Below are 12,241 nucleotides of genomic sequence, written 5' to 3'. Positions count from 1 at the left end.
ACTTCATTGACACATCAATTATTTCAGCTGCTGGGCTCATTTTCTCTAAGTCAGAAATGTTTTTCTCATTCTTGTTGCATCTGAAGTTTTGTTTTTCTTTAACCAGCTTCCCAGCCGGATCCTTGGTGTGGCTTATTTTTTATCATTTTAGTCAGCAGCTTATTGTTGATTTTTAATGTGTTTGAAGGGAGTTTAGGTTTGTAATTTATTAAAGAGGATAACCAATGTTTCTGAACCTGAAAATGTTGCATTTCTGCATGAAACGTGTGCAAAGATAGTTTTTAAAACTCTTCCTATCTGTGTTTTTCCTCTCAGGTTCGCTGCCATCCAGGCCTGCGAGCAGCAGCTGCAGCACTTCCGCAGCCTCTCAGGCTCCCTGGTCCGCTGGCTTCAGACCGCCCAGGACCAGCTGCCCTCCAAGGAGGCCGGCCTGAACACCGAGGGTCTGCAGAGGAGGGTCCAGCAGCTCCAGGTGAGTCTGGGATGTTTCGTAACATTCCAGGTGTGACCAGTGTTTGGGTGAGGAGGTGGAAAACTGAGGAGAAATCCTGTCTGACTTCAGGAGCTGCTGAATGAATGGGAATCACAAGGATCCAGAATCGGAGAGCTGAACAAGACCGGTTCCGAGTTGGAGTCTCTCATCATCGACGTGACGGCTCCTCAGACCAAAACCGGTAAACATTGACAGAACTGAAACTGTGCTCCTGTTGGTCTCTGGAGGGTCCTGCTCACCTGACTGTGATCTTCTCCAGGTGTTCCTCAGATCAACGGCTCTGCTGGTCCCAGCAGCCTGAACGGCATCCACACCTGTAAAGGTGAGCTCCCACCGCAGCTGGGTCCCCCGCAGCCTGAAACCCAGATCTGCAGACTTTGATTGATTCACAGATTTGCTTTCCAGGATGGAAAAAGTATTTTTGAAAATAGAAATAAAATTCAGTTTTCTAGAATTCTTTTTTTTCTTTCAAAAAATGCAAAAGTCAAATAATTCCTCCTAAAATACTTTGGTTTTATATTAAAATAAGCTTTTCCCTGCATTTGCCACATGGTATAATATTAACATTTATCCATTGTTTGGTTTTCAGGCTGACCAACAAATGATGATTGTTAAAAAAATTAAAAAGCAATATTTCACAGCTTTTTCTGACAACTTTAAATTCTAACCAAACAAAATCTATGTATCTGTTTTAAATTAAACTAAAACTGTAGAAGTTCCCTTTTTTTACGGATTCTGTGAAGAAGTAAACATTTGCTCTGGTCGTTAAAGACAAACAGAAACGTGTGTCTGGAAAATAAAAACATTTCAAAACTAGAGAGATTAAAGCTTTTTTTTTCTTTTCTGATAAAATGTTAGATTTCCAGAAGCTTTTAATGTTTCATAAACTTGTCCTCCCTTTTGACTCCACGTTGAAAGCATTCCTGAAGCTCTCAGCAGCTTTGGATGATTAACAGTCTGACATTTAAATTCTGTTTGCTGTCTTTTTTTTTCTTTTTTTTGCTGATAAGCTAAATTTACATAGAGCATGGAAACAATTCTAAGAAACTTTGAGTGGAAAATGTTCCTTATTAAACTCATTCATCTTTTGTACATGTTTAGAACCACAGCAGCTGATTTATTTGTTTATTTCTTTGTTCATGAAGGTAATATCTGCAAGTGTATCTTACTCTCCAGTAAGTGGCGCTATGCCTGCTTTTGTTTCGCACCGTTTGCCAGGTTCCCTAATTTTAATGCTAACCAATTGTTAGTGTTAGCAAGCATTTGATTTGTCTGCAAGGAATGGCTTCTGAGTTCCTTCCTCTCCTCAACTTGGGATCAACGCTCGAAATCTGGATCCATATTCATCGTTTAATGTTTCTATTGGTGCAAAATCAATGTTGGCATCGTTATCAGTTGATAATTAGAATTTACATACTATTTTTTTATTGAAACCAATCCTTTTACCATGCAAAAACGATCTAGAAATAAGTGAAAAATTCCTTAAATAAGTGTATTCACCCTTGATTTGAGTACCCGGTAGGTAAATGAGAAAGTTTGCCAATGGAATGAGTAATTTTACTCATTCCATTGAGTAAGATAATTAGATCATATGTACTTGAAATAAGACAATGCAATTGTGTTTTCTTATTTTGTGTTTTCTTATTTTAAGTGTAAATTGTCTTGTTCCATTGGCAGAATGTCTCTTTTACCTCCTCAATTCAAGAACAAATGCACTTATTTTAAGAAAAAAATGACTTATCTAGATTTAGATTTTTTTTGCAGTGTATTCTGCAGCACTCTAGATGTTCTGTGATCTATTTTAAAGATAATGTATCGTTTTAATGAAAAGTATTTTTCTAAAAGCTTAAACTTTCAAATTAAGGTTCATTTTGCATCAAATTTGTAAGCATTTCTAATTTCGAGAGGATCCTATATGGACTTTTTATTCTTGATGATTTCATCCTGTCAGATTCATTTAAATCTCACCTTATTTCAGTGTTGTTGTTCTTTATCACTGCAGAATTCCTTCCAGGAATGAGGTTCCTATGAGGGAATGTTAGGATCGTAGTAGATAAGAGGAGGAAAATAACGTACTGGAGGAGTTAAACTTATAGTGGAGGATTTTGGTGAATTTTTTTAAAAGACCCGCCCTCTCCTCTTTAATTAAAAATGCACATGCACAACCCTGTACCCGCTGCCGAGAGGGAACGCCTATTAAACACGTGTGAGAGCGCGCACGAGCCCATTTCTGCTCGTGCACGCTCTGTTTAAAAGTTGCTGTTTGCATCGGTCATACAAGCTTACTTTTTAAAAGAAGATTTGCAATTTTTCCATTATGTCAGAGTCACCTCTGGTAAGTGAAAATGGGGAGGAGCACATAGGGCGGCCATTTGTAAACGTATCACCAGAATCATTGACAACTTATTTCGATTATCCACCCGGAAAAAGAACATCCTCCACTAAACCTTTAAGCTCTTCAGAGTCTCAGATGGAGTTTTGGGTTATTTACCCCAATTTGACCCACTAACCTGTTGGATGCTGAGGTAAATTAAAACTGGCAGCTGACCTTAAAGTTCTCCTGCTGTGAATCATTTTGGTTGCTGGAAAATAACCTTAAATCCTAGATTCATCATTGCTGATGTCTTATCGTTACACCTGCAAACTGATTTCCTCTTCTATCCTCTGAAAGCAGCAAGGCCAGAATGTTTTCCCATCTTTTCTGTGTTTAGTTCAGTTCTTGGTTTTAGTTTGCTTTCCTCCTCCAGCTGATTTTCTTTTCTTTTTGTTTTTTTATTCTCAGACCTTACGGAGCTGCAGTTGACAGTCTCCGATGTCAACGCCCGTTACGACTCTCTGGGCAGCGAACTGAAGGAGCGTCTGAGCCGCCAGCAGGCCTCCCTGGAGCTCCGGCAGAAGGCCCGGCAGAACGCTGAGGAGCTGAGAAGCTGGCTGAGCGACAGAGAAAGAAGCCTGAAGGAGGGACAGGCCAGCTCCCCGTCTAAGCCTGAGCTGGTTCGTGCTCAGGCGCAGCAAAACAAGGTACGAGAGGCTGTTCTTGGATCTGATATCTGCTCCCTGTTTACCTGACGCTTACAGTCGGTTAAAGGTGCTGCTTTTTTACGTATTGTTTCGTTCTGGTCCTTCAGGCTCTGCTCTCTGAGCTGGCTGAGCACGCTGGGAAGGTGGAGGAGCTGAAGAGTACATTAAGGAAACTAATCACCGACAATCCGGATTCTCCTGAGGCTGACGGCTGGAGGCAGCAGCTGCAGGAGATCGGTACGTCCTGCAGCTCACAGCTGCATCATTTAATCAGACTTCTGCAGGATGAGTCATAATCTGTAATGATTCTACTCCTTTAGAAATATGCAATGAGATAAACCGCACTAATAATGATGTGTCAAAATACTTTTATTTTTATTTCCTATTTATTTGTCTGTAAATATGGTCGACTTAGTCAGAAAATCAAACAAAATATACCAAAATCAATTGATTTTTATATTGTTAAAAGGTTTTATTCCATTTTGTACCTTATTTTAAAAAGAGCAATACATTTTATTTATATTTGATGCATTAGATGAAATATTTTAAGCCTTAATTTATTGTAATTTTCTAAATTTTAAAAATATTCTTAAAACATTTTAGCATATTAATAGAAAATCGGGTGGAAGGAAAAAGTGTGGTAGAATAAGGTGCAGTAACAGAGTTAAAAAACAACCTTGAGAGGACTTAAAAAAATAAAATCCATTTAAGAAGTTGTTGGAGCTTGAGCTTCATTTGTTTATATATATATATATATATATATATATATATATATATATAAAATAGAGTTGACACGGTTAGAAATAATGATTTGTATTTGAAGATTTTTTTTTGCATCAAATTTTGCTTTCGTCAAAGAAGAATCCTTGTTTGTGCTGTCCTCTGAAGGGAGTAGTACACACCGTTGTAGGAAATCTTCACTTTCTTAGCAATTTCTCACATGGAATATCCTTCATTTCTAAGAACAAGAATAGACTGTCGAGTTTCAGATGAAAGTTCTCTTTTTCTGGCCATTTTGAACGTTTAATTGACCCCACAAATGGGATGCATACCAGAAACTCAATCTGCTCAAAGGAAGGTCAGTTTTGTAGCTTCTGTAACGAGCTAAACTGTTTTCAGATGTGTGAACATGATTGCACAAGGGTTTTCTAATCATCAATTAGCCTTCTGAGCCAATGAGCAAACACATTGTACCATTAGAACACTGGAGTGATAGTTGCTGGAAATGGGCCTCTATACACCTATGTAGATATTGAACCAAAAACCAGACATTTGCAGCTAGAATAGTCATTTAGCACATTAGCAATGTATAGAGGGTATTTCTTTAAAGTTAAGATTAGTTTAAAGTTATCTTCATTGAAAAGTACAGAGCTTTTCCTTCAAAAATGAGAGCATTTCAATGTGACCCCAAAATTTTGAACGGTAGTGTGTGTATATATATATGCGTTTAACATCTGAAGTGTCTTATTTAACGGGATTATAACACAGGGTTATTGCACAGGGTATTAAATGGGTATTTATTTTCCTGTGGGGGGGTGAGGCGATGCTATCCAGGGAGTGAGTGGGATGAGTTCCTGTCAGAGCTGCTTTTGGACTCATGCAGGGTATTTTTATCGGAGCTTTCTATAACCTGACTGGAACAGAAATATGAGGCCGGCTTGTTTTTACTTCATATTTTCTCATCCTGTTAATCATTCCCTAAGAGTGAGAGGAGATGAAATCGCAACATTATGATCACCTCTGAAGTAACCTTCCCATGTTCTGATTTCCTCAGACTCCCGCTGGCAAACGGCCAATCAGACGGCAGCTCAGCGGCAGACGGAGCTGGAGACGTGCGCCGACCGGCTGGGCAGCTTCGCCTCAGCAGCCAATCAGCTGGGCCCCTGGCTGAAGGAGAAGGAGCTGATGATGAGCGTGCTGGGGCCCCTGAGCATCGACCCCAACATGCTGAACACCCAGAAACAGCAGGTTCAGGTATGAAGAGAAGAACCGCAGACAAACCGACCCAATCATCTCCTTCCAGCATCTCTGACGGCTCCTTCTCTGCTCTTCTTCCAGTTTATGCTGCGGGAGTTTGACACGCGGCGGCCCCAGTTTGACCAGCTGACCCAGTCTGCAGAAGGCATCCTCTCTCAAACCGGTGACTCTGCTCAGGACCCCAGAGACTTGGAGGAGGTCCGGGCTGAACTGGGCTCCGTCTCCCAGCAGTGGGACGATCTGACAGGCAGACTGACTCAGCGGTCGAGCCACATTGATCAGGCACTGGGAACCAGTGAAAGATACCAGGTAGCTTTGGTTCTGTGGGCTGGAGGGTTCTGATGAGGATCTGCCTGAATGTTCTCTGAGTTCCTGGGCTTCTCCTCTGCTTCAGGGCCTCCTTAAGGAGCTCTCCTCCAGCATTGCGTCCCTCAGCGAGCGGCTGGACGCCCAGGCCTCGCTCAGCGCCCAGCCCGAGGCGCTGAAACACAGGCTGCAGGAGACTGGAGAGATCCGCTCGGAGCTGGAGCGACGGCGGACCGAACTGGCAGAGGCGGAGAAGCTTTGTGCCGAGCTCAGCGACATCGTGGCCGAGCCGTACCTGAAAGAAGAGCTGAGTAAACGCCTGGAGAGCGTCAGCGCACCCCTGAGGAGCTTAGAGGAGAGAGCAGGTTAGCTTCAGCGTTTGTGACATTCAGTCCTGTTGTTCAGCCAGAATCATAAGTTCAATCCGCTCTCTTTCTTCCCTCCTCTCAGCTGACGGCCTCACGCAGCTCCAAGCCGCTCTGTCCTCCACTCAGCAGTTCCAGCAGATGTTTAAGGATCTGCGCTCGTGGCTCGATCAGCAGTCCGATCCCAAAGAATCCCCCTCGGACTCCCTGCCCTGCCGACCCCAGGCCATCCGCTCCCTCCTGGCTCAGACCGAGGAGCTGCAGCGCGGAGTCGCCAGCCAGAGGGGCTCCTACGAGCTGATCCAGGCTGAAGGCGTGTCGCTGCTCGCCACCCTGCCCCTGGAGGAGAGGACCGCTCTGCAGTCCCGCCTGGCCTCGCTGAGGCAGGACTGGGAGGGACTAAACCACCGGATCACAGAGCGAGAAACCAAACTGAAGAACACACTGAGCAAAGCAGAAACTTACCAACAGTACAAAGCTGAGCTCACGCCGTGGTTAGCAGAGTGTGAAGAGAAGGATGAGGAGATCCAACCGTCGCTGGATCCATCTGCGCTGGACGAATCGCTGCAGAAAGCCAGGACTCTTTCCCTGGACCTGGAGAGACGGCAGCCCCTGCTGGAGGCTTTTAATACTGCGGCCGATCAGCTGCTGGAGCAGTGCTGCGTCGGCGAGGAAGAGGTGACAGAGAAACGCAGTCTCTTTGTTTTTTGAGCAAAGTAACGGTTTATTAAAACTTTTTTTAATTCTTTAAGTTACGAGATGAGAAAGCACAGCTGAACCGGCGAGTGGACAGGCTGAGCGAGGGTCTCCTGAACCGGACGGCCCAGCTGGAGGAGCTGTCCAGCCGCCTGAAGGAGTTTGAGGAAGGCCGACAGGCCGTGGAGAGGAGACTGGAGGCCGCCAAGCATCAGCTTGAAGTCCAAGAGGCTCTTGGACCTCAGGTACTAGAATGCAGCGATCAAAAGCACAAACCATCCAGCTGGTCTGAAATAAAAACTGAAAAACAAAACCGTGACTTTATAAAAAAAACGGACTCATTCTCTGTACAGGCATGCAGCGCGAAAAGTCTGGAGCGACTGAGGAGTCAGCAGGAGAGCCTGAGGTCGCTGCAGCATCAGGTGGTCTACCTCAAAGACCTGGCCCAGGGGCTGGTTCAGGACGCCCCCCAGACACCAGGGGGCAGCAGTGAGGGAGCCCGCAGGCTCCAGGAGCAGGCCAAGGAGGCAGAGGAGGAGTATGCCGAGGTCACTGATAAGGTGAGGACGGAAGGCCGCGAGCTTCAGTCTAAACAAACGGATTCTCTGTGGTTTGTCTGATTTTTCAATAAAAAAAATTAGGGAAGAATCGTGAAAAGTGTGAATATTTTTCTGAGCTTTCGCTGCTTTTTAGCTCCATTCAGGAAGGAGAAAACTCTTTACTTCCTTTACTTCCGCAGAGAACGATGTTAAATGCAATTAAAAATGGCTGCAAACGTTCAGGGTCAGATTTTCTCTCCAAATAGTTTAATTTACTTTGTGTCATTTTCAAAGTGCAGCTTTTCCTTCTGAACTTTTTTTTGCGCCTATTAAAGCAGAACTCATAAAGTGGGAAGAAGCTGGACATCCTTGGCGACGATTGATGAAAGCAACCGCAGCAGTTATGAAACATCAGCAGTTTATTCTAAAGCAGAGCCTCTGTCGGGGCTGGGGGGGGGAATACCAGCGCGGGTCGTCTTCCAGCAGTCATATATGGTCAGTGTGGACATTCAGCACGCCATCATTGCTGGAGATGTAAACCAGAATGAGGGGAATTCAAAGCCGCAAAGCTGCATCTATTCTCACGTTCCGTTTAAGGTCACTGGATATAACTGGGGGGGGTGTTAATTACTGACATTATTTTAAATCTTTGCTCCTTTGCCATCGCTGTGGGGAAGAAAAGGTTTTTCTGGGTGTTTTCTGCAATTATTAGAGGAGCAACAATGAAAATAATTCATTTATTATCTGAAGGTATCATTTTAGAGACGTCACACCACTGGCGGCTGGTGGAGTTTTCTCCAGGGGGGGCTATAAATTCAAAATAGACGTCTACCAAAAACACATACTAAGTTATTACACACCAGTATATTTATATGAATGTCAACAACAAATACGGTATAAAAGCACTTTATAAAAACAAAACATAATTTCATGTACAGGTTTAATTTTTGTATAAAAATCTTCAACTGAGGTTTTTTGTGAAGATAAATTTGTGTTTTGAATGGTCCAATATTGTCTTACAAACCTAAAAAAATAATCTAATAAATATATTAAAAACTAATAATTATTAAACTAGTTTAATAATGGAGATGCGATTAGTCAGATTTATATTTTTTTATATTTATAAAAACGATTTATTTTCTGAAAATGTGTTTATTTAAGAGAAAGTATGCAAATTAACAAACATCTATGAAAAAATGCACTGTATTATATTATTTTCCATGTGAATCCCAGATTGTTTATTCTTCTTTGCCTTTTCTAAAAAGTGCTTTAAATCAGTCCTAGCTGTCTTTATGCTCAGTAAGAGGCTGACGTTTGAAAAAGGAGGCAGGGAAAGCAGGATAAAGCTTTAGCCTCACTGCATGCAGTTAGCCAAGCCTTGTAGCTTAACCAGGTCCTGGAAAAGGACGTTTCTTGCACCATTTCTCTCTCTCTCTCTCCAATGCGACTCCTGTGACTCAACCTGTCAATCACCTGCAAAACACTGAGGCAGGAGATGGTGAGCAAATACACTTCCTGTCACCTCAGTTCGCTGCTTATCTGCACGCTGGACCGTCCTGTATGTTTGTATTGCAGAGGAGCGACTGCACATAGACAACTTTTAACGAGAGTCAATGGGTAAACGTTCTAGGGTGGAAATATGTCACCAATCCACAGAAACATAAAAATTGACGCTTTATTTGTCATTTAAGATTCATTTTTTATCTTACACGTCTAAAAAATATATATCAATCTATTTCAAAATATTTTACCTTTTTATTTAAAATAAAATATTATAAAAAAATATATTTTTTATGTCTTAATCAGGGTCAGTGAGTGGGTGGGTGGGGTGGCGACCTAGCGCCCTCTATTGGTCAGCCGCCACTGCATCACAAACAATCTGTTTGTGAGAAGGAGAAAGATGGCGGAGAGAGAGCAAATTGTTCACCTGAAGACAATCATTTGCTTCAATCCTAAATTCTTATGACGGCAGCAAGTTAATAGTTACTCACTTTATCCCTGGATCCGTTCCTTCGAACAGGGATGGTCAGCGCAGAGATGGTTACGCATCTTGTTTTGGTCTACAGATAGTGCTCAGCGACCCCATCTGGTGGTGAGATTTCACTTATTTCTCCTTTAAAGGAGCATAGAGCAAGTTCCAGAGTTTTTGCAGAAGTCTGCCCCCTGAGGTGGCAGGATGAAACGACACCAGTGTTGACGCCGCTCAGGTGTTGAGTTTAGAGACGTGATTTAATCTGATATAAGAGGATACTTTGAACAGAGCATCTTTTTAGGACCATTCCCAGTGCAAACATGAACTCCATTCCTTTTTGAAAGCTACCCCAATATTTACCTTCATTTTATGACGAAGACAAAGATCAGACTCTCTTCTCAGACAAAACTTTCATTTTTTAACTATTTTGTGGCGTTTTGATGGGCCTTGAGGTGAACCTGTGGCTGGTCTTTGTGTTCCATCTTCACAAAGTATCACTTCTGTTCTGTCTTTGCAGCAGAGACCCAACGTAGCGTCTTTAAACTTGTACAATACACCTTTAAGAATAGCAAAACACATTTTATCTGTTTCTTCTTCCGTTTCTACTTTTTTGTTGTTGTAGCTTTTTAAAAAGTTGAACTAGGGTTAGTATGTGTGCTGCATCCATTAAATTTTCCCTTAGACTTCAGTGAAATTGTAGAAAACAGTCAGAAAACTGAGATATTTTCTTTGGTTTAGCTGTCTTTTAAAGTAGAAACTCTAAATAAATTTTAATTGTCGTTTAATTTTTTTTCCATCTTTATAACTAAATGATTACGTGTTTGACCTTCTGAAAAAAATCAGACAAACTTTGCTTTATAAGCTGCTTTTATACTCAGTTTTATCATTTCTTTAGCATTTTTATCATATAACTCAGTGTGAAGTTTTCTGTCAAATCTCCCCAGACTGCGGAGTCTACACATCCAAATCCGAATAAACTCTCACTATGAAAGACGTCTGATTTGTTTCTTTAAAAACTGAAACACAAATTACTTTTTAACCTCTAAAATTTAAATGTTTACATCAGAATCTTCTGTCGGATATGATTAATGTTAATTAGCGTTATTATACCAGATTTTTCACCCTGTCTATTTATTTCAGGCTTAAATTCTGATGATATTAGCTCAGCTCTCAATACTCCCTCGTGAAAGGCGGGAATCCCCATGGCAACCGATAACTTAGCCCTGTCTGTTTCTCTGGTTTTGGCTTCATTCAGCAGCTGCTTATTTCTTGGGTTGACTTCAAAAAGTTATGTTTTCTTTGATTAGAAAAGCTTCTACTGTCGTTTGATGGCAGGTTTTCTCTAAAACCAGGTTTTAGATTTTTAAAAGCATCTTAATTCCTTTGTTTAGTTGGCCAGAAAAAGGCAGTCTTCCTGTATGAAGGAAGCCTGTGTGTGGAGGCACCATTTTAAAGGAGAGTCTCCATTTTCCTGGATCATTGTCATGTAAACTAGGCCTTTTATTGATCTTTCATCAGGTCACTTTCATAGAAAGAATTTGATAAGTGATTTGCTTCGTATCATTTCCTGGTTTGGTTCCAGGTTCTGCAGAAAGCTGCTAAGATTCAGCAGACAGAACAATAAATGACTTTGTATTCTATTTTCTCACTATAAAAACTGAGTCTTAATCATGTGACATTTCTCACCATGTTGCAGAGTTTTCCATCCCACTTTTATATAAAATAAGGTTCTCTGTTTCAGAAATGACTGATATTTTCTGAAACCCAATCAGTTTTATTTTGTAACTTTTGGTCCGTTTCAAACCAAGCTAACCTGACTGAACCCTGTGTCCCGCCATCAGATCGAACAGTGCTGCTCTTCCCTGGAGTCACGCCTGCAGGGTGTCGGCGAAGTCCAGACTCACGTGCGGGACGTCTTCTCCCGCCTCGCTGACCTTGACGATGAACTGGACTCTCTGGGTCCCGTTGGACGTGATGCAGACTCCCTGGCGTCGCAGGCCGATGCCGTGAAAAGCTTCTTGTCCCGCCTCTCCGACCTCAGGACGGAGCTGGAGGGACACTCCACAGAGTGCACCTCCATGCTGAGGAGAGAGGGCTCCTCGCCTGACCTGCTGGCTCTCAGGAGGGAGACAGAGGCGTTGAGTCGGCAGGCTGGGAAGGTGAGGAAAAAGACAATCTTCCTTTGCTACTTCTGATGACTTTGTGCTGAAATGTTTCCTTCATTGGTTCTTTTCTATTCTCCAGTTGAGTGAACGCGGCCAGGCCAGGCTGGTTCAGATCGAAGACGCGGCCGAGAGAGTCCAGGACTTCTACCGGCTGGTGGCGGAGCTGCAAGGCATGCTGGGAAGAGCTGAAGAAGGGCTGAACTCTCAGGGAGCGGTCGGCACGGAGGTGGAGATGATCAAACAGCAGCTGCTGGAGTTTAAGGTAGGACAGATGACTGTGGGCAGTGACTAACCTTTAATGTCAAAATGAAACAAGAAATGCCATAAAAATGAGCGATTTTACATTTAAAAGGAAAAGTCCGGTCAGCAAGTAATAACCAATGGGTCATATTTATACCTAAAACTAATACTTTAACAGTGATTTAATCAGTAAAATAATACAAATAATAAATTTCGTTGCAACCTGGAGTCTGGGAGCGGCCATTTTTGCCCAAACATAGTAACACCTCCCTCCAGCCATCTTCCGGCAGTGACGTCACAGTGCGGTAAGCCTAGCGCCATTCTAACCTGACTCCGCCAGATGGATTTGCTCCGCATATCCATCTGGAATCCTTCCGTTGAAGTAATTTTGGGAAGGGGCAAAAATACTGGTTAGCTGATTGGCCTATGTTGGTGATAGACGGGCCAAATAAACCAATCAGATCAAC

General features: G+C 42.5%; 1 protein-coding gene across 1 annotated transcript in view; it reads left to right on the top strand.

The window, feature by feature from the left end:
* The window catches only part of LOC107090174 (microtubule-actin cross-linking factor 1-like), a 186,697-nt gene that overhangs the window by 75,182 nt on the left and 99,274 nt on the right, over window positions 1–12,241 (top strand). The window contains exons 48-60 of the mRNA XM_015383416.1: window positions 316–472; window positions 563–674; window positions 753–815; window positions 3,276–3,514; window positions 3,622–3,751; window positions 5,289–5,488; window positions 5,573–5,800; window positions 5,886–6,162; window positions 6,248–6,840; window positions 6,915–7,103; window positions 7,212–7,418; window positions 11,211–11,528; window positions 11,614–11,796. Of these exons, the coding sequence (XP_015238902.1) occupies window positions 316–472; window positions 563–674; window positions 753–815; window positions 3,276–3,514; window positions 3,622–3,751; window positions 5,289–5,488; window positions 5,573–5,800; window positions 5,886–6,162; window positions 6,248–6,840; window positions 6,915–7,103; window positions 7,212–7,418; window positions 11,211–11,528; window positions 11,614–11,796 (2,896 nt within the window). The remainder of the gene's footprint in view (window positions 1–315; window positions 473–562; window positions 675–752; window positions 816–3,275; window positions 3,515–3,621; window positions 3,752–5,288; window positions 5,489–5,572; window positions 5,801–5,885; window positions 6,163–6,247; window positions 6,841–6,914; window positions 7,104–7,211; window positions 7,419–11,210; window positions 11,529–11,613; window positions 11,797–12,241) is intronic.

Source organism: Cyprinodon variegatus, unplaced genomic scaffold (assembly GCF_000732505.1).
Source record: "Cyprinodon variegatus isolate N-32 unplaced genomic scaffold, C_variegatus-1.0 Scaffold284, whole genome shotgun sequence".
Taxonomy (NCBI): domain Eukaryota; kingdom Metazoa; phylum Chordata; class Actinopteri; order Cyprinodontiformes; family Cyprinodontidae; genus Cyprinodon; species Cyprinodon variegatus.
This window is presented reverse-complemented; position numbering and strand designations above follow the sequence as displayed.